The 20,354-nt window shown below is 43.2% G+C and overlaps 3 protein-coding genes across 9 annotated transcripts in view; all 3 read right to left on the bottom strand.

The window, feature by feature from the left end:
- The window catches only part of LOC123093126 (cyanelle 30S ribosomal protein S10), a 3,309-nt gene extending 2,045 nt beyond the window's left edge, over positions 1–1,264 (bottom strand). The window contains exons 1-2 of one of the 2 annotated variants that reach the window (XM_044515036.1): positions 972–1,264; positions 723–779 (exon numbers count right to left, since the gene is read on the bottom strand). In XM_044515036.1, the coding sequence (XP_044370971.1) occupies positions 723–779; positions 972–1,160 (246 nt within the window). In that variant the 5' untranslated portion in view covers positions 1,161–1,264. The remainder of the gene's footprint in view (positions 1–722; positions 780–971) is intronic. The other variant, XM_044515037.1, reaches the window with a different exon arrangement.
- A 1,572-nt stretch (positions 1,265–2,836) lies between these two features.
- LOC123093125 (plant-specific TFIIB-related protein 1) lies at positions 2,837–7,273 on the bottom strand. Its single transcript, XM_044515035.1, has 3 exons — positions 6,522–7,273; positions 3,925–4,083; positions 2,837–3,844 (listed from the first exon to the last, which is right to left on the bottom strand). Exons 1-3 carry the CDS (start codon positions 7,143–7,145, stop codon positions 3,029–3,031), a joined length of 1,599 nt encoding a protein of 532 aa, XP_044370970.1. The 5' UTR covers positions 7,146–7,273; the 3' UTR covers positions 2,837–3,028.
- A 535-nt stretch (positions 7,274–7,808) lies between these two features.
- Positions 7,809–12,736, bottom strand: LOC123093124 (dehydrodolichyl diphosphate synthase complex subunit NUS1). 6 transcript variants are annotated; one of them, XM_044515031.1, is made up of 9 exons: positions 12,123–12,139; positions 11,925–12,044; positions 11,526–11,592; positions 10,414–10,702; positions 10,069–10,136; positions 9,724–9,952; positions 9,496–9,592; positions 8,652–8,734; positions 7,809–8,223 (listed from the first exon to the last, which is right to left on the bottom strand). In XM_044515031.1, exons 2-9 carry the CDS (start codon positions 11,939–11,941, stop codon positions 8,216–8,218), a joined length of 858 nt encoding a protein of 285 aa, XP_044370966.1. In that variant the 5' UTR covers positions 11,942–12,044; positions 12,123–12,139; the 3' UTR covers positions 7,809–8,215. The 6 variants fall into 6 exon arrangements, 5 of the variants coding, with proteins under 5 accessions (XP_044370966.1, XP_044370967.1, XP_044370965.1 ...); XR_006445111.1 differs by lacking the exons at positions 11,925–12,044; positions 12,123–12,139 and adding an exon at positions 11,726–11,884 and having other exon boundaries at positions 9,496–9,543; XM_044515032.1 differs by lacking the exons at positions 11,925–12,044; positions 12,123–12,139 and adding an exon at positions 12,522–12,736.
- Positions 12,737–20,354: the final 7,618 nt, after the last annotated feature.

The following is a 20,354-nucleotide window of genomic DNA, read 5'->3' as shown; positions in this document are numbered from 1 at the left end:
AGCTAATCACAGAAAGGATAATGCTGATATATCGTTACAAAATATTTGTATATATTATATGCAATAATAATGGCTGGGCAAATATAGAACAGAAGATTAGAGAAGAATTTAGAAGAATGTCGACATGGAGAAACTACAAGAGTGAGAGGAGAAAGTGTTCAACAAGAACGGATATAGACAGGTAAAGGGCACAACATGAAACACTTCGCCGCTGTTACCCACACATAACTTGGATGACATCATCACTTGGTTGAAAAGGCAAGACTTCAAAATGTATATCACCACATTTCAATATTTCATGTGCAACCTCTCAGACAACATGATGGCTAGTGGTAGTAACTCGGCATAACTCATTAACAGCCAAAGTGAAACACTAAGGACTTCATGTTATCTAAGGTGACACAGCATTCCCACATCCAAAACACACTCACACCAGCAACATTTTATTACAATTTACAAGTCAAATGCTTAAGGTGCACCGACTTAAATGCAGTCACCATTTTTCTAACCAAGAACCCGTGAAGAATTTTACACCGCATAATACCACTAGTCACCATGCTTATCACCATTTTTCATTTGACATGGTTGTATGCAAGTATGCAGCAATCACGAGACATGGAGGCAATGTGCTAACATGTAATCGCATCAATAACAGTTCTCCAATGGAAACATTTGCCAACATAATAATAACCATGAAAGGTTTAAGCTCGTGGATAAGGTACCTCCTCCCCATCCTCCCCAATCGACGACGGCATCGGAATTCCCGACCCCTCCCCAACCTGAAATGAAACCACGGGCACAACAATTACAATCGCTGAAAAACAAACCTCCAACAGATAGACGAACTGCCCCAACGCCTCCACGCAATTACACGCCACTAATGAGAACACCGTGTACAATGCAGTTTACAAGTTTCGCAACACGTATCCGCGAGAGTGCACGCCAACGTACCGTCCCGCGTGGCCACGTACCGGGGGCGTGTCGGAGGGCAGGTCGTCGGCGAGGGTCTCGGCTGGCGGGGCGGCGGAGGCGGAGGCGCGGGAGCGCAGCGGGGACGCGCGGAGGGAGGAGGCGAAGGAGAGCGCCGAGGGGTTCGGGCTTGCGGTGGAGCGGTGGAGGAAGAGGAGTGGGAGCGTGGAGGTGGAGGTGGAGACGGCCATGGCGACGGGAGGGGGAGGGGATGAGAGCGGAAGGAAGGGAGAGCGGCGAGGGAGGAGGCGTTGGAAGGCCTCTGCTTCGCTATCGTGCTGTATTATCCAGTTCGGAGTGCGTTTTTGCGTCTGGGTCCTTCAAATTTGTTCAAATACACTGCAACTGTTGTTCTTCATACAGCACACATTTGTCTGGCAAAACCATGGCGATTTTTCGCCTGTATTCACTGCTAGGAACTCAATTGTATCTCTCATGAATAAATCTGAGAATGGGTTTTGTTTAACCGGGTGCTTTGGGTGAGTTTTCTACTCGTGGGTTTCTTTAGTTCGGGTCTTACTGGGTGGAGTCTGACTACAGTTTAGTTTGGTTTAGTTTACTGTAGGAAGTAATTGGGTTTGGGTGGGTATGGGCTGAAACAGTTCCAGTTCAAAACAGTTTTGACCCGTGGTTAACAACCGGTGTGTGAGATCAGTTTGTATTCATATAGTTTATCCCGGTGTGGATGGCCGCTACAACTCGCGTCCATCGCGAGGCTCAACAAGTCAACAGACTGTTGGGAGGAAGCTACGGGGTCACCTCAGCCAAGCCGGCTGCGCTCGCCCGCGAGGATGGGACTCCACTCCGGCGCTCGATGCCCTACAGGCCACCGTGTTCCCAGGCATCTGCGTCGGCGTGTCCGTCCACCATGCCGCCTGCCATCACGCCTCTGCCACTCTCTTCGTCCAGACCTGGGCCGCCGCATACCACCTCGGGGATGCCCTCGACAGTGCCGATCCTTCCCAGGCCGTGCTGCTGCCGCCGCCGCCCGTCCTCGACCGCTCCCTCGTTGCCAACCCCGACGAACTGCTCGGCAAGACACTCGCCGGGATGAGCCGCCTTGCGTCTGCCTGCTGCGGAGCCAGTCCGTGGGCGTTGAAGGCGCGGCGCACAGCCACATGCTGTTCTTGACAGAGTGCCGGTCGAGGCTGGCGCCGCCGCTCCCCGCCGAGTACTTCGGCAACTGCCTGCGCCCGTGCTTCATGGAGGCCACGATGGAGCGCCTGATGACGAGCGGCGGCTGCGGTGCCATCGGGGCGGCGATAAGGGAGATGGAGCGAGGCGTGCTGGAGGGCTCAGAGGGGTGTCTGGGGCAGGTCATGTCGGTGCTGCCGCAGCGGCCCATGTCGCCGAGCTCCTCAACCACAGAGCATCTGACTGACATCGCTCATGCCCGTGTGTGTGGTGACGAGGAGTTGGCTTGCTCTTGTAAATTTGACAGAGTATGTAATGTATGCTTTACCAATCTCTAGTAATTCACAAGCTGACCACAGCCCAGCGCTCAACCCATTTGAGCGAACAGTTTTAACCCATTTCAGTTGATGGTTCCAACCCACAGGTTGCCATTCGGTTTGGTTCAGTTTGGGTGGAAAGATGAAACAGGTTTGGTTTTAGTTGGGCTGAGGAAAATATCAAACAGTTTAGTTGAGGTTGGGCTGCCATGTTTATTTGTTCGGGTTTGGTCCAAATATGGTTTAGTTATTAAACCATTCTCAGGATTACTCATGAACTTAACTCAAGAATGTTGCATGAGAGGATCAACTACTGGAAGATCCATTGAAAATCTCCGTGTTCAAAATGGGTGCTGCTGTTTTCTTGGTATAGATTGTGCAAGGCAATGCAAAAAATTGAAAGGCACGCCAATTGGTTACACGAAACATTATGAGAGCTGGCAAGCTAAATAATTTGGAAGTGTCAGGTTACACATTATGAAGTAAAATTCATCATCTATATGATGCATCATGTTGTCAAATTAATCTCGACTATAGATAAACGTCTATATCTACACAGCTGATTTCTTCTAATTTCGCTATAAACATCCGCAGCTGCAACCTTCACTTCACTTGCCCTCTTTATCACGGCCATCGCCGCCATCCGCGGCGCTCCTTTTCCCACGCCCAGACAGAAAGTCCATGCCCAGGCCCAGCTGCGTCTCACGACTCCTCGGATAAGATGATGACCCGGTTGCCGGCCCCGCTTGCTTAAGCTGCCATGGCAGAGGCTGTCTGCTGGGAGGAGATGGAAGCACCTTTGGTTCAGTCGGCCATCGATCGCCAAAGGGCGGCTTCATTGAGACGTCTGGCTTTTCACAATCCATCGGGCATGATTCCTCATTGAGGTTAAACCCACGAACGTTCGTCTCCATATTGTCGCGGTCCGACTTTGGAGGCGCCGAAAATGGGACATTCGGCTGCCAGCCCGCCTGGTTCAAGTCATGGGGCTCATGCTTTGAAGGAGGCCAGCCAGGAGGAGCGGTTTTCTTATCTTCATCCTCTCTTACGATTACCATGTGATCAGGCTCTGCAGCTTCAGAGCTTTTTTGCTTGATGTTATCTAGCAACTTGTCCTGAGAAAGATCTTTTCCGCTCGACGAACGCGCTGAATATATGTTTGTCATCGGGAAAGCTTTCTCCGGTGGTGTAGCTGGTGTGTAGTTGGGGGGTAGCAAATCGTCCCAATTTTCCAACAGCTCTTTATACACTTTGCGTAGGGTCACCTCTGTAAGGCCTGTAACCTTACAGATCTCTGCCTGGGTCTTGCGCTTGTCTTCAAGCTGACATGCTAGGTAGATAGCAGCAGCAGATATGCTTATAGGGTTTCGCCGTGTGCAGAAGCATTTATTAACAACCACCTCACCAATGTGGGCTGCAAGTTCCTGAGGAAACGACACAAAGTATGTTAAAAGCAGGGCAAATTTATTTTCATGGTGTATCAGGTTTTCAGCTCCTCTGATACCTGGGCTGATTTATTGAGCTGGAGGAGGTTGCAAAACCGAGGCATGTGAACTGCTATTGAATTGCTGTTAAGAGGTTGGCTCAGTTTAAGAGATTCGCCTAGTATTTTGATGTATTTTCCTATCTCTTTCTGAGGAAGATTGCTAGCTGTGGAAATTTCCTGGAAATGCAGTAAACAGAATATGGATCAGCGCTAACTAAAAGATACAGCAATAACCAAAAATGGTACATCAAGTATACTTACTTTCTATCTACTATTATATATGAGAAAAGCGCAATGCAGAAGAAAAAAATAGAGAGATATGCTAGAAATTCTCACGAAAAAACAGAACATCTGACCATTGATCTGGCAGGCCCTCTTTATATCAAGAAAACATAACCATTAGATTTTTTTTTCGAGAAAAATAACCATTAGATGTTCATATTTGCACTCAATTTCATTGACTGGTGGACCCATATTACCTATGCAACACAGCAGTAAATCATGAATCTCCTATACTTGAGGTTAATCAAAACCAACACGAAAACACGAACACGTATGTCACTTTTTGATCTCTTCAGTGCTGTGACCTTCCTAATTTGTTTGCCCCTTTTATGTCTCTCCACATGCACGTGCAGGTACGCGCCATGGTTTTTTCTTAATAATATGGATATAGCCACTATCTCTAAATTTTGCTACATAGACTAATGTAGCATGTATTTAGTACATCATGATGGTTGGCACTGTTTACCAAAGAGAGATTAAGTAGGATTAGCAGATTAATTAGGCAGCCGCTCTGATGCATATATACATGGCATGTAGGGCGGCTCCTGGATGACATAGTTACGTTGTTGTCAGTGGCAGAACTAGCTCCCGGTGACCCCAGGCAACTGCCCACGCTCAGCCGAGGATGTTCCATTGGAATTTGAGCCAATCATGAAAAAATGGCAGTCGATTAATGGGCTAAAGCTAGCTCAGTGCCTTTTATTCTTTGCCCAGGCTCCACGATCTGTCTAGCTCCGTCCCTGGTGGTGGTGGTGCAAAGTCTGGAATATAGGGCTAATTTTGCGATCCACTCTGAACAATAGGTCTCAACTAGGAGACCGAATTGATCGAAAGATCACAAGCACACACAAAAATACTATACAATCTCATTAGAAAAACAATATAGCCTATCTAAGTGGAACATTAACTCTCAATGAATCAAGACATGTAAACCTTTATAATTGCAGCTAAATGCATCCAACCATTGATCTTGTAAATACCTATCCTAGATGGTGCATACTATTATAAGGAAACATCATTCAGTCTTCTGAATTTTAGGTTTGGGCATTAACACACAAGAACGTTGGTTTTATGTCTATCTATCCTTTTGAAGGATATCCGTCCACCAGAATACACATGCACCCTTATTGCCCGTGGGACAGTGGGAGTTCCAAATCAAACACCAAAAGAAGGTAAGAAATGAAAAACATCCCATATGTGTTGATCCAACATCAGGGTTAGCGATCCTAATTTCTGTTCTGGGCACCATTTAATACAATAGACAAACGTAATATACAAACAACGTTCTGGCTTAATACATACATACGACCAACATATTTCGATCTGGACATTAACTCCATTACATCGATCTAATACCATGTTCAAGTTCAACGACCAATCTCTTTTGTAAACAACCAACTAACTATCTTTCTTGTAACTGTCAACAATCAACAGTCTCATGTGGTGTTATGGCAATGATACATACATAGCCTAATAAAAGGTAAACATGGTTAAAATACGCTCCGCAGAGGCATACCAGACTCACTGCTTTCGTGTACTATGCAAATGACAAATATGATGATTATTCCGGTGTAATTGGTAATATATACCTAGGACAAGGCTCGACTGCTTTTGTCGCATACTAGGCTCGATTAATTCTGTGTACTGATCTGATATCAAAAGGCAAAACAGATCATAGATATATTGTTGTTGTGATAATAATCATAGGTAGATTAAGATAAATAGATTATTAAAATATTTCTACAATCACATGATTAAATTATTTCCCGCGCAAACACCATGCTAGTTTACACAATAGAAATTGCCATGATCCAAGGCTGACTCGGCATTCGGTTCAGCCATTGACTAATGTGGTTTTGTTAGGTTGAATCAAGGTATTTGTGACATACATAATTATATAATTCGACAAAATAGAGCAAATGCTATCCTCGTATATTCAAGTTGACAAGACCAGATGCTCCATAAAATGCAATACTACAAGGTAGAGCCATTTCAGTAAATTGATCAGGAGATTAGAGACTTTGGTCCTTAAATCAGTTTACTGGAAATCAGCATATCATCCAACAACAATTCTGTCCATAGAGGGATCACCTGTTGAGTTGCTTGAAAATTGAATGGACTAGAGAATTCATGAACAAGATCCCCAATTTTGAAGCAATTAAATCTTAAATTACATTGTGGAAATCCATCTTTTCTTTTCAGAACTTAACTAACGTTCCTGGTTAGTCCAAATCCTGGCTGCTTGGAGAAACACACCCATATATGCCTATGAATCTCCGCACGGGAGAATTTGGAACAAATATAAAGAGAGCACGAGCGCAGCAGAAACAAACCTGCAGCGTCCTGGGCTCCCGTGCCTCGCGGATGGCCTGGACGAGCGCGGCCGTAGCCAGCGCCTCGACGCTGCGGTTCCTGAGGCAGGTGGCGGTGGAGCACTCCTTGAAGAGGTCGAAGGCGTGGTCAGCGATGTCCCGGTCGAGCCTGAGGATGGACGCGACGTCCACGATCTGGAGGTAGGCGCGGAGGCTGTCGACGGAGACCATGGGGCCCGCGGGGTCCGGGGTGGAGGAGGCGGCGGCGTCGACGGCGAGCGCGCGCTCGAGCTCGGCGAGCTGGCCGGAGAAGGCGGAGGCGGAGCGGGCGAGGACGGGGTGGCGCTCGAGGGAGAAGGCCGAGAAGGCGGAGACGAAGCCGGCGGGGAGGAAGGGGTCGTCGTCGTCGTTGGCGGGCGGGGAGGAGGGCGCGGGGGCGGCGGCGGCGAGGTCGGGCGTGACGAGGGGGAGCGGGTGGAGGGAGGGGAGGAGGGGGAAGAAGGGGTGGGTGTGGAGGTGGCGCTCGAGGACGAGGCGGGCGCAGGATGAGCACTCGGAGACGGAGCGGGAGAGCGGCGGCTGCGTGGTGGCGCACCGCGCCGGCGCGGGAGAGCGGCAGTAGGGGCACTGCGTCGGCAGCGACATGGCGGCGGCGGCGCGCGTGCGGAGAGGAGAGCGGGGACGCTCGGGCGTGCGTGCTCTGGGTTCGGGCAGTTCGCTCTCACGCCAAGGGGAGACCCCGTCCCACTGTCACGCACCCGACCTACTGAGAGCTCGTTTGTGTTTTCATCCTCTCCTTAGTTTATTTTCCTAGCATTTTATTTCTTACTGTCTTTCATATAGACATAATTTGCACTCCTGGTCTATTTATAACTTCTACTAGCTTCCATGCTCGGTTTTCTTGCTCCGAAGACAATCACACTCGATAGTGAAGTCTGATTTAAACCTTAAACTTGTAGAGCTTGTCGAAATTAAACATTAAACTCTCATTTTCGTCTGAAACTATGTGCAGTACATCCCAACCAATTTCAAAGACGGGGAGGTCAGGGGTTCGGCATCGAAGCGAACGGAGAAGAGGCAAAATTACTGGAGAAATGAAACACGGAACAGAACAGTGATGCCACACAGCGCAGAGAGAACCTTTGAAGACACAAAAGAACATGTATATCAGGCACATGGAGTAGCAAAACTCGAACTGACATGTAGATACACAAAAGAACATATGAAACAGAGTATAAACGAGTCCAGAAACCACAAGGAAATGACTGATCCCATCAGGTACATACCATACCAGCGACACTGGAGAAAGAATACCAAAATCAAAGTGCACTCAGTTGCATATTAAGTTAAAATTCAAAAGGAAAACACATGTCAGCAGCTGCTGGCTGCTACATTCACAACCAAAAAGATCGGCATGATTTGGGTGCATAACATTGCTGATATCAATCCATGTGTGCTCGCTCAACGGCTCAAGAGCAGGTTCATTAATCTTCCATGACCAGGCAAGCTTTACAATGGGGTCCATTCCCGTATGTTCTATCAATAACACTTCTAATCTTGCCAAAAGATATTACAACATGGGTATCGACTTGATCTTAACTAACCTCTACTAGTATAATCACGAACAGTAAGGCAAAACAGTTGTCAAGCTTCCAGTCCCAGGAGTGCTTTTCTACACAACAGTCTGGTCTTCAGTATATAAGTATCAGAAGCTCTCATTTACCTGAGACGCAAAACGTTAGATGGCGAAATGAGTAAAAACTGTTTTGTTTTTAACAAGCATCAAGACGCGTTAGTGCATTCAGGACTATCATTGATGAATATGGGTTTTTTTTCCCGGGTGAATAAAAAGCAAAGTATCAGTACTGTTGAAAATGAAACATCGTAGGGGTAGCTTATTCTGTAAGAAAATTACAAACCAGACATAATATAAAAGGCTGCTATGTCCTAAAAATTTAGTGCAGTTTCTATAGCGATGAAACAGAGGACATTCTAAATATTACAGCATGAATTCTTTTGCAAACATCTTTTTCCCATAGGATCAGGAAACTGTCACAAGCTAAAATGTTCATCTGTATAAGACCTAGGTAGCTGCTAAAGGTAAAAACAATATTCTACATGGCACAGTTCCTGGTCAAAATCAAAACGTACCATAGTTTTGGTGTTTCTTTGAGTAGTTATGGAAGGCTTTCACAATGGCGCCGTATTTCATTGATTTCAGAGGTCCCATATGCCTGCAAAGGAAATAATGGAGAGTTTTCAATGGTGGAAATAAATAGTAATATTAATTTATTTACTCACACTCCAGTTGGAATGATCTTATAACATGACTGAAGCATGGTTTTCTCTTCTCTACTTGTAACATTCAGAATCTAAAATAATATCACCTATACTTTCAGGGGCAGCCAACTAAGCATGACCATTATATCAACTAGCTAAATGCCCGTGCGTTGCCACGGAATGAAAAAACTGCACATAAACACTAACGTGGGAAGCGACTGATGACTTGGATGCAGGAGGGTCAAAGACGGGCGACAAATTGGACGTTAAAATTCTCATATATCTAACAAAAATTACATTGGATGTGCTCTAATTAGCCAGCAAGAACATGTATGAGTTTATAAAAGCATATAACAAATTCTGAAACTCTAGTATAATATGGTAACATTTGCTTAGTACTTTATAGGGATGGTATGCTAAGTTCAGCTTTGCATTAATTGCGCAAAACAGATTTACAATGTTAATGAAGGAAAGTTAGGCAATAAATGGACTGAATGCATTTAGAGGAAACTATGAGAAATAATTTTCTTCCAAAGCGAAAATTTGAGTAGAATAAAACTCCAATCAACAGTATTTTTCTACCATATGTTAATATAAATAGGTATGGACAAGAGTTATTTGTGTATCAAAGAATGATAGCATGTGATCTAAGTTCAGTATGACAGGTCCAACGTGACACCTAGAACTAGGAATACTACCAGATGAGGAAACTTACATAATCTCAGTATATCGCAATCTCCATGTAGGAAAGCCTAAATGGCATCTGGCAGGACCATACACAAGTAGAAGATCAGGTTCTGGTCCAGCACAACCTAACGTACAAGGGAGGCACTTAAGTACTCAAACTGGAGTTGCAATGAAATAAATTATAAAACAACTAGAACATTATCCATTAGTATATAAAATATATCATGCATGAAAAAAGGGACTTGTTTAAGCGTACCTATGGATTTCAGTGCACTGGCCATGTCAATTTCTGTAAATACTGGCTCATTTTTTACATTCTCTTCACTTTTGACATTCTCTTGAGTATAGCTATCACCGTTTAAATAACTGGAGCAAAGTAAGTTGGCTGCTTTAGCAATGCCCTCTTTGCCATCAGAACCAGAAATACACTCTATCGTCATCTGTTTCTGACAACAGTCTAAGGCTTTGATATTTGCACTGACATCCTACATATGGCCATAACCGATGGTTCATACAAACTATCAAAAACATAAACGCTAGGGAATAGAAACACCGCGAGGCTTTTGATAGAAAACAAAGCAAGCTCAAGTCTGTAACTTACCAAATAATCTCCGGGATTGTTATCTCTTGAACCATTCATACCAGGTTCAAACAATTTCTTCAGCACTCCTGTGTTGCAGTGTATAGAATATTAAAGTACAGATCTTGTACACTGTTAAGTGTTTGTGCATAAATAAAATAAATATTAGAAGCTGAACTGTATGAGGCAGTATGGCTATTAGTCTGTATTGTTCGGTTCTGTCCCTGCCCTACAAATATGAATACAGCCCCTGTATTGCTGCTTAATGTCTCTTGACTTTTACTAACCATGTCCATTTTCGCAAGATAAATTTCAGACTGAAAGCAATAGTACCTACAAATTAGAATAGTGAACTCAGTGTCTTACCGTCAATGTCGTACAGACATACATACTTCACACCAAGAGTTTTGAGCCAATATAACAGCTGATTGATCTTCACGGTATTCTTAGCTTCTCTGCTATCTACCACAATAGCGAGGTATTTGAGTCTCCCCAGTTGGAGATTCCGATACTTCCACAACAACCCAGACGAAATAAGAGAACACTCTAGATTGAAAATCAGATGAGAACATAAGCTTAAAAGGCTGATTGCTAAGTGGATGATGCACCAGAGCAAACCCAAAGTGAGCTTTATAATCATTGATGGTAGAGACATCTGCACAGAGAAATAAAACTTTTTAGCCAATTTTCCCCCCAGAATGCATTAGTACGAATATGTATGTTTACAAAAAGACAAGTGGTCATTTACTTTAAGTGGTATTGGAACCAAACCCTTAATACACTCCAATAATGAGATGGTCATCTCAATGACATCATGCATATTGCTTTGCATCCTAAATTTACTATTTATTCTCTAACTCTCATTCGCCAAACAAACACTAGCATGATGCCTGAAATATTTGAGTAAATAACGTAGGGTTGGATCAATCTAAAATAGGGTTGTTGCAACAAGCAAGAAGTATTATAATGAAGATTGAAGCTTGACATGATTAGAATTTTTGGTAGGACTAAGTGAACTGAACTTCAGCCAAGATCATAGAAAGTATAGGAGCAAATCAACGGTCAAAGATCATCAGAAATATGGCAAAGACACGACTCACGTCAGGTAATATCACAAAAATATAGGACTAAATCAGAAGTTAAGCTTTCAGATCAGATCGTACAAAATAAAGGAAAGGAAACAACTCAGAGAAGTCTTCTTAGTCAAGCGATTTAGTTGCACTATATATAGAAACCAAAGAAAACTACTGCAAAGAAGCTAAGGTACTGTTATGCGTAATCTTCCTTTCGCTCACAACAACAATGATACAAGAACATAAACTACTCACTGCTGCGTTTCTGCACTATTATTATAGCTACCCACCACTATTCGCAGCAAGTATTCAGTCGCCAGATTTTAGTCTCTCCTCAAACCAATCACTATATATAAGAGGGAAATGAAGCTAACAACAAGTTGCAAGAGGAAGAATGAAATTCACCAGTTTAAATACATGTGGAGGAGGCTTATTCATGAATACGGGTGTCTCATTGACCACAAATGCCTCCCTGCACCAAGAACCACGAGATTAATATTTTTCAAGAAAGGACGAAGAGGACATCGTAGATGCAACAACCTATGCACAGTGCTATTTTTGGATGTTCAAAGAAAAAGAAGAGGACATTGGACATATATAACGACCTATGCAAAGAACAGTTTCTGGAAGTCGAAAGAAGGAAGAAGAGGACATCGTGCATACAGCGACCTAAGCAAAGAACAAATTTTGGAAGTTGAACTGAATTTATTATTTCTGGACGAGGGATCAGGTAATATGCGTTCGAAGCTAAAATTACACAGGGGAAATGGCAACAGGAGCAGAGGGCAAGCAAAGAAATCTGACATGGCCTTGGTACCCATGGTAGCCACAGCTGGGCTGAGAGAGATGGGGAGGAAGCAGCCGAAGGATCAAGAACCAGGAGCACGCTATCAAATTGGAGAAACTGGCCGGGCTGAGGAAGAACTGCGATCACACAAAAGCTAGTATAAGATTTGCCTTATCAAAGGCGAGCTATCACGTACTGCTGATTCTGAAACTGACCTCTGCTGTCTGCTTGCTTTCTGAAAGTTTATTCGATGTTCTCCACGCACACACGAAAAGAAAGTTTATTCAAAGCTTAGCCACTGATTGATGCCGATGGCATAATTGCAGGCAGTACGTGTACGTGCTTGGGCATTTGCACACGTGTGAGATCAAGCGGACAGTTGCCGACGTGATAGTACTAGAATAATTCGGAGGCGGGTGGTACAGTACTTTGATTCGTGCGAATGGACGGTGCAGACAGCGAGGCGAGGATAAACTAGTCGGCGTCTCATGCCACGCATTTGGTCGAACACCTACCGTGCGTCTTCACGAGAAGCACGGCCACGCGCCCACGCAGAGTAGGTCTCCCAGTTTCAACGGGGAGGAGAGATGGAAGGGTGGGGAGGTGAGACTTGCCTCAGCGTGCCGCCGGTCGAAGCGAGCGACGCCGTCGCTGCCGCGCTTCCCCCAGGCCCGGCGGGGGTCACGGCCGCATCGGCGCCGCGGTGACGGACGCAGAGGCGGCTGCTGCGGCCGGGCAAGAGCAACGAATTCACGATCTGGACTCCCGTTGTCGAAAGGTAGAAGACCAGCGACAGGATTTTGACCAGAATCAAAGCAATGGGCCCTCATCTCATAGCTCCGAGGTGCGGCACGGGTTAACTTGATGAACAGATGGGCCTAGTCGACCTCTTCCAGCCCATGTGCTTTTCCTATCATAACCAACTCATGCTGCGCGCTCCAAAAAATATCTAAAAAAATCATATACGGCGCGCTCCGAAATCACTACTATAATTTAATTAAGGACTGCTCCTTTCAAAGATCACTTTCACCAGGTTGCGACAAGTGGCGCGCTGCATGTGCGCGCCCAGGAGTTTTTTCTTTTTTTCGTAGACCCGTTTATTAAAAATGTTTTATCTCTTAAACCGTGCATCCAAATATCGAACTGTTTTCATCGTTGTATTCCTCGCATCGATATCTTCAAAACTAGATCTCATGTTGATAGGTTTCGACGAACTTTTCATAAAAAAGTACGAAAAAACCACATCAGGAGCAAAAAAATTTTCCATTACAAAAGCCGTTTCCGAAAGGCACGGTTGTGCCTCTCGCGGAAGCAAATCCGTGCCTCATATGGAAGGAAAAATGGGAAAAGGAGTTTTTTCGTTTTCGATAGGCACGTCCGTGCCTCTCGCAGAAGCAAAAACATGCCTTTCGTGAAAGGAAAAAAAACACATTTTTTTCGTGTTCGAGAGGCGGAAGCAAATCCGTCCCTTGTACTGAAAGGAAAAAAAAAGGAAAACGCGTTTTTTTGTTTCCAAGAGGCATAATTGTGCCTCTCGCAGAATGAAAAAAGAAGCTTGTTTTTTCACGCAATAATTTTTTCAACAACTTTTTTTGTCAAAAAGCAAAGAAAGATCGTGGAAAAGCGAAAAGCCAAAAAAACCAAAAAAAAACTTCTAAAAAGCGAAAATGTGTGCGAAACTTAAAAAAACAAAATTCGAAGGGAGCGCCAAAAGCACGACAAATGGCGGTTCCTGAGAGCGTGTCGCGCGCTCTCAGCCCACCCCAAGTAACCCTTGGGAGGTTTTCGAACTAGTGCTTCTCAATTAGTTGCTCTCCACGCGCTCCGCGTTGGAAGGAGACGCGACACGGACCTCCAACTCCCCCGGCATGCCCTTTTGAGGCCCAGTTTTGGGCCGATTCTTCCAGAATCTTGAGAATCGACCCTCCATCCAGCTTCTCCTAGAATCTTGTGGTTCCAGATTCTGGGAGAAGCTAGGTGAAGGGTTGATGGGAGAATTGGCTCTGAGCCGGCCCATCTATGGGGCGATCTATTTTTAAATTACATTTTTTGTTTTAATTTTTGTTTTTGTTTTTAATATTTTAAATAATTTGGATTTAAAATAGTTTTTTTAAAATATGCATGATTTTACAGAAAATGTTCTCATATTCAAATAATGTTCAGGATTTTGATAAATGTTAACTCATTCAAAAAGTGTCCTTGATTTTACAAAAAAAATCATCTATTCGGAAAATGTTGTGAAATTGAACAATTGTTTGCAAAAAATTGTTATTTATTAAAAATATTCACAAATTAAAAAAATATTCATGGATTACAAAAAGTTTCTTTGATTAAAAAATGTTCACTGATTCAAGAAATGTCCGTGTACATCATAAATGTTCATTGAAACAAATAAATGTTTTCCCAATTTTTAAAAAATGTTTACCAATTCAAAAAAATGTTGACTTGTTTGAAAATAATTCTTGCAAATTATGAAAAAATGTTTGTGAATTTGTAAAATGTGTTCATCAATTCAAAAAATGTTCGCGAATTCGTGAAAATGTTCGTGAATTTGGAAAATGTTCATAATTTTAAAAAATTGTTGACGGTTTGAGAAAATATGTTCACAAATTTGAAAGATGGTCGTGAAAAATAAAAAGGAAAGTAATAAAGGAATAAAAAGATAAAATAACATAAAACAAAAAAAGGAAAGAAAAAAGAAAAAGAAAAATGGTTTAGGGAAGGTTCTATATGAAGGAAATATGCCCTAGAGGCAATAATAAAGTTGTTATTTAATATTTCCTTATTTCATGATAAATTTTTATTATTCATGCTAAAATTGTATTAACCGGAAACTTGATACATGTGTGGATACATAGACAAAATACCGTGTCCTAGTAAGCCTCTACTAGATTAGCGCGTTGATCAAAGATGTTTAAGTTTCCTAACCATAGACATTTGTTGTCATTTGATAAATGGGATCACATCATTAGGAGAATGATGTGATGGACAAGACTCATTCGTTAGCTTAGCATTATGATTTCAGTTTTATTGCTATTGTTTTCTTCACTGTCAAATACATATTCCTTCGACTATAAGATTATGCAACTCCCGGATACCGGAGGAATGCCTCGTGTGCTATCAAACGTCACAACATAACTGGGTGATTATAAAGATGCTCTACAGGTATCTCCAAAGGTGTTTGTTGGGTTGGCATAGATCGAGATTAGGATTTGTCTCTCCGAGTATCGGAGAGGTATCTCTGGGCCCTCTCGGTAATGCACATCATAAGAAGCCTTGCAAGCAAAGTGACTAATGAGTTAGTTGCAAGATGATGCATTATGGAACGAGTAAAGAGACTTGTCAGTATGAGATTGAACTAGGTATGAAGATACCGACGATCGAATCTCGGGCAAGTAACATACCGATGACAAAGGGAATAACATATGTTGTCATAACGGTTCAACCGATAAAGATCTTCATAGAATATGTGGGAGCCAATATGAGCATACATGTTCCGCTGTTGGTTATTGACCGGAGAGGTGTCCCGGTCATGTCTACATAGTTCTCGAACCCGTAGGGTCTGCACGCTTAACGTTCCATGACGATATTGTATTATATGAGTTATGTGATTTGGTGACCGAATGTTGTTCGGAGTCCCAGATGATATCACGGACATGACGAGGAGTCTCGAAATGGTCGAGAGGCAAATATTGATATATAGGACGATGGTATTCGGACACCGGGAGTATTCCGGAGGGTACCGGGTACATATCGGGTCACTAGAAGGGGTTCCGGGCACTCCCAACAAAAGATGTGGGCCTTATGTGCCAAGAGGGGAAACATAGCAGCAACCAGGGGTTGCTGCGCCCCCCATATGGGCCACACCAGAGGAGAAGGAAAGAGGGGAAGGGAGAAGGAAAGGGGGGATTTGGCCTCCCCCTTCCTTCCCTCCTCCCTCCTCTTTCCTTCCCCCTCCGATAAATAAGGAAGGGGGGGCGCCGGCCATAGGAAGGCCCCAAGTAGGATTCGACCTACTTGGGCGCCTCCTTGGCTGCCTCCCCTCTCCCCCACCTATATATATGTGGGGGCGCCTCTAGCACATCTTAGACTATTGCATAGCCGTGTGCGGCGCCCCCTCCACCGTTTACTCCTACGGTCATATCTTCGTAGTGCTTAGGCGAAGCCCTGCGCGGATTACTTCACCATCACCTTCACCACGCCCTCGTGTTGATGGAACTCATCTACTTCCTCGACATCTTGCTGGATCAAGAGGACGAGGGACGTCATCAAGCTGAACATGTGCAGAACTCGGAGGTGTCGTACGTTCGGTACTTGATCGGTCGGAGCTAGAAGAAGTTCGACTACATCAACCGCGTTGTCAAATGCTTCCGATTTCGGTATACGAGGGTACATAGACACACTCTCCCCCTCTCATTGTTATGCATCTCCTAGTTAGATCTTGCGTGAGTGTAGGATCTTTTTGAAATTGCATGCTACGTTCTCCAACAGTGGCATCCGAGCCAGGTCTATGCGTAGATGATATGCATGAGTAGAACACAAAGAGTTGTGGGCGGTGATCGTCATACTGCTTACCACAAATGTCTTATTTTGATTCCGCGGCATTGTTGGATGAAGGGGCCCAGACCAACCTTACATGACCACATTCATGAGACCGGTTCCACCGACAGACATGCAACTAGTTTTACATAAAGGTGGCTGGCGGGTGTCTGTTTCTCCTACTTTAGTTGAATCGAATTTGATTGCAGTCGGTCCTTGTTGAAGGTTAAAACAGGAAACTTGATAAATCACCGTTGTGGTTTTTGTGTCGTAGGTAAGAATGATTCTTGCTAGAAGCCCGTAGCATAAAACTTGCAATAACAAAGTAGAGGACGTCTAACTAGTTTTTGCAGGGCATGTTGTGATGTGATATGGCCAAGACATGATGTGATACATGTTATTGTATGAGATGATCATGTTTTGTAAAAGTTATCGGCAATCGGCAGGAGCATTATGGTTGTATTTTATTGTATGAAATGCAAACGCCATGTAATTTCTTTACTTTATCACTATGCGTTAGCGATACTTGTAGAAGCAACAGTTGGCGAGACGACCACGACGCAACGATGGATATCAAGGTGTCGAGCCGGTGACTATGGAGATCATGACGATGCTTTGGAGATGGAGATCAAAAGAACAAGATGATGATGGCCATATCATGTCACATATTTTGATTGCATGTGATGTTTATCTTTGATACATCTTATTTTGCTTAGCACGACGGTAGAATTATAAGATGATCTCTTAACTAAAATTTCAATGCATAAGTGTTCTCCCTGAGTATGCACCGTTGCGACAGTTCTTCGTGCTAAGACACCATGTGATGATCGGGTGTGATAGGCTCTACGTTCACATACAACGGGTGCAAGACAATTTTGCACATGCGGTATACTCGGGTTAAACTTGACGAGCCTAGCATGTACAGACATGTCCTCGAAACACTGGAGACCGAAAGGTCTAAAGTGAATCATATAGTAGATATGATCAACATAGAGATGTTCACCATTGATGACTACTCCATGACATGGTTTAGTTGATATGGATCACGTATCATTTAGATGACTTGAGGGATGTCTATCTAAGTGGGAGTTCATAAATAATTTGATTAATTGAACTTAAATTTATCACGAACTTAGTATAGATAGTATTTGCAAATTATGTTGTAGATCAATAGCTCGCGTTGTAGCTCCCCTATTTTTGATATGTTCCTAGAGAAAACTAAGTTGAAAGATGATAGTAGCAATGATGCAGACTGGGCCCGTGATCTGAGGATTATCCTCATTGCTGCACAGAAGAATTATGTCCTTGATGCACCGCTAGGTGACAAACCTATTGCAGGAGCAGATGCACATGTTATGAACATTTGGCAAGCTCGATATGATGACTACTTGATAGTATAGTGCGCCATGCTTTACGGCTTAAAATCGGGGCTTCAAAGACGTTTTGAATGCCACACAGCATATGAGATGTTCCAAGAGCTGAAATTGGTATTTCAGACTCATGCCCGTGTCGAGAGGTATGAGACCTCTGGCAAGTACTTTGCCTATAAGATGGAGGAGAATAGCTCAGCTAGTGAGCATGTGCTCAGAGTGTCTGGGCACTACAATCGCTTGAATCAAGTGGGAGTTAATCTTCTAGATAAGATAGTGATTGACAGAGTTCTCTAATCACTATCACCAAGCTATTAGAACTTCATGATGAACTATGATGTGCAAGGGATAACGAAAAAGATTCTTGAGCTCTTCGCAATGCTGAAATCAGCGAAGTAGAAATCAAGAAAGAGCATCAAGTGTTGATGGTTAACAAGACCACTAGTTTCAAGAAAAAGGGCAAAGGAAAAGAAAGGGAACTTTAAGAAGAATGACAAGCAAGTTGCCACTCCCATGAAGAAGCCCAAAGCTAGACCTAATCCTGAAACAAAGAGCTTCTACTTCAAAGGAAATGGTCACTGGAAGTGGAACTGCCCCAAATACTTGGCGGATAAGAAGGATGGCAAAGTGAACAAAGGTATATTTGATATACATGTTATTGATGTGTATTTTACTAGTATTCATAGTAACCCCTAGGTATTTGATACAATTCAGTTGCTAAGATTAGTAACTCGAGACAGGAGTTGCAGAGACTAGTTAAAAGCGAGGTGATGATGTGTGGTGGAAATGTTTCCAAGGTTGATATGATCAACATCGCACACTCCCTCTACCTTCGGGATTAGTGTTGAACCTAGATAAATGTTATTTGGTGTTTGCGTTGAGCATGAATATGATTAGATCATGTTTATTGCAAAACAATTATTCATTTAAGTTAGAGAACAATTGTTATTCTGTTTACATGAATAAAACCTTCTATGGTCATACACCCAATGTAAATGGTTTATTGAATCTCGATTGTAGTAATACACATATTCATAATATTGATACCAAAAGATGCAAAGTTGATAATGATAGTGCAACATATTTGTGGCACTGCCATTTAAGTCATATTGGTGTAAAGCGTATGAAGAAACCCCATGCAGATGGGCTTTTGGAATCACTTGATTATGAATCATTTGATACTTGCGAACCATGCCTCATGGGAAAGATGACTAAACCTCCGTTCTTCGGAAAAATGGAGCGAGCAAATGACTTATTGGAAATAATACATACCGATGTATGCGGTCCGATGAGTGTTGAGGCACGTGGCGGGTATCATTATTTATAACCTTGAAAGATGATTTGAGTAGATATGAGTATATCTACTTAATGAAACACAAGTCTGAAACAATTGAAAAGTTCAAAGAATTTCAGAGAGAAGTGGAGAATCATCGTAACAAGAAAATAAAGTTTCTACGATCTGATCGCGGAGGCGAATATTTGAGTTAGGAGTTTGGCCTTCATTTAAAACAATGTGGAATAGTTTCACAACTCACGCCACCTGGAACACCACAGCGTAATGGTGTGTCCAAACGTCGTAACCATACTTTATTAGATATGGTGTGATCTATGATGTCTCTTACCGATTTACCACTATCGTTTTGGGTTATGCATTAGAGACAACTGCATTCACGTTAAACAGGGCACTGTCTAAATCCGTTGAGACAACACCGTATGAAATGTGGTTTGGCAATAAACCTAAGTTGTCATTTCTTAAAGTTTGGGGTTGCAACACTTATATCAAAATGCTTCAGCTTGATAAGCTCGAACCCAAATCGAAGAAGTACTTCTTCATCGGATAACCTAAGGAAACAATTGGGTACACCTTCTACCATAGACCCGAAGGCAAGATCTTTGTTGCCAAGAATGGAACCTTTCTAGAGAAGGAGTTTCTCTCGAAAGAAGTGAGTGGGAGGAAAGTAGAACTTGATGAGGTAATTGTACCTTCTCTCAATTTGAAAAGTAGCTCATTAGAGAAATCCGTTCCCGTGATGCCTACACCAACTAGAGATGAAGCTAATGATAATGATCATGAAACTTCAGATCAAGTTACTACCAAACCTCGTAGGTCAACCAGAACACAACCGACACCAAAGTGGTACGGTAATCCTATTCTGGAAGTCATGTTACTGGACCATGGCGAACCTACGAACTATGAAGAAGCTACGATGAGCCTAGATTCTGATAAATAGCTTGAGGCCATGAAATCTGAGATAGGATCCATGCATGAGAACAAAGTGTGGACTTTGGTGGACTTGCCTGATGGTCGGCAATCCATAGAGAATAAATGGATCTTCAAGAATAAGACTGACACTGATGGTAATGTTACTGTCTACAGAGCTCGACTTGTCGCAAATGGTTTTCGACAAGTTCAAGGGGTTGACTATGATGAGACTTTCTCAACCGTAGCAATGCTTAAGTCCATCCAAATCATGTTAGCAATTGCCACATTTTGTGAAATCTGGCAAATGGATGTCAAAACTGCATTCCTTAAAAATG

The sequence above is a fragment of the Triticum aestivum genome, chromosome 4B (genome assembly GCF_018294505.1).
Source record: "Triticum aestivum cultivar Chinese Spring chromosome 4B, IWGSC CS RefSeq v2.1, whole genome shotgun sequence".
NCBI classification, from domain to species: domain Eukaryota; kingdom Viridiplantae; phylum Streptophyta; class Magnoliopsida; order Poales; family Poaceae; genus Triticum; species Triticum aestivum.
Note: the sequence above shows the minus strand (reverse complement) of the source record. Positions and strands in the feature narration are given on the sequence as shown.

Excerpts from the sequence above, each read along its gene's own strand:
- LOC123093125 (XM_044515035.1), bottom strand. The coding sequence starts at position 7,145 with ATGTCGCTGCCGACGCAGTGCCCCTACTGCCGCTCTCCCGCGCCGGCG. Across the intron at positions 4,084-6,521 it reads GGGAGCCCAGGACGCTGCAG|GAAATTTCCACAGCTAGCAA; the intron begins GTTTGTTTCTGC and ends CTGCATTTCCAG. Across the intron at positions 3,845-3,924 it reads AGCTCAATAAATCAGCCCAG|GAACTTGCAGCCCACATTGG; the intron begins GTATCAGAGGAG and ends TCGTTTCCTCAG.
- LOC123093124 (XM_044515030.1), bottom strand. The coding sequence starts at position 11,781 with ATGCACGATGTCCTCTTCTTCCTTCTTTCGACTTCCAGAAACTGTTCT. Across the intron at positions 11,593-11,725 it reads AGAAACTGTTCTTTGCATAG|GGAGGCATTTGTGGTCAATG; the intron begins GTCGTTATATAT and ends TTCTTGGTGCAG. Across the intron at positions 9,953-10,068 it reads ACAATCCCGGAGATTATTTG|GATGTCAGTGCAAATATCAA; the intron begins GTAAGTTACAGA and ends GGCCATATGTAG.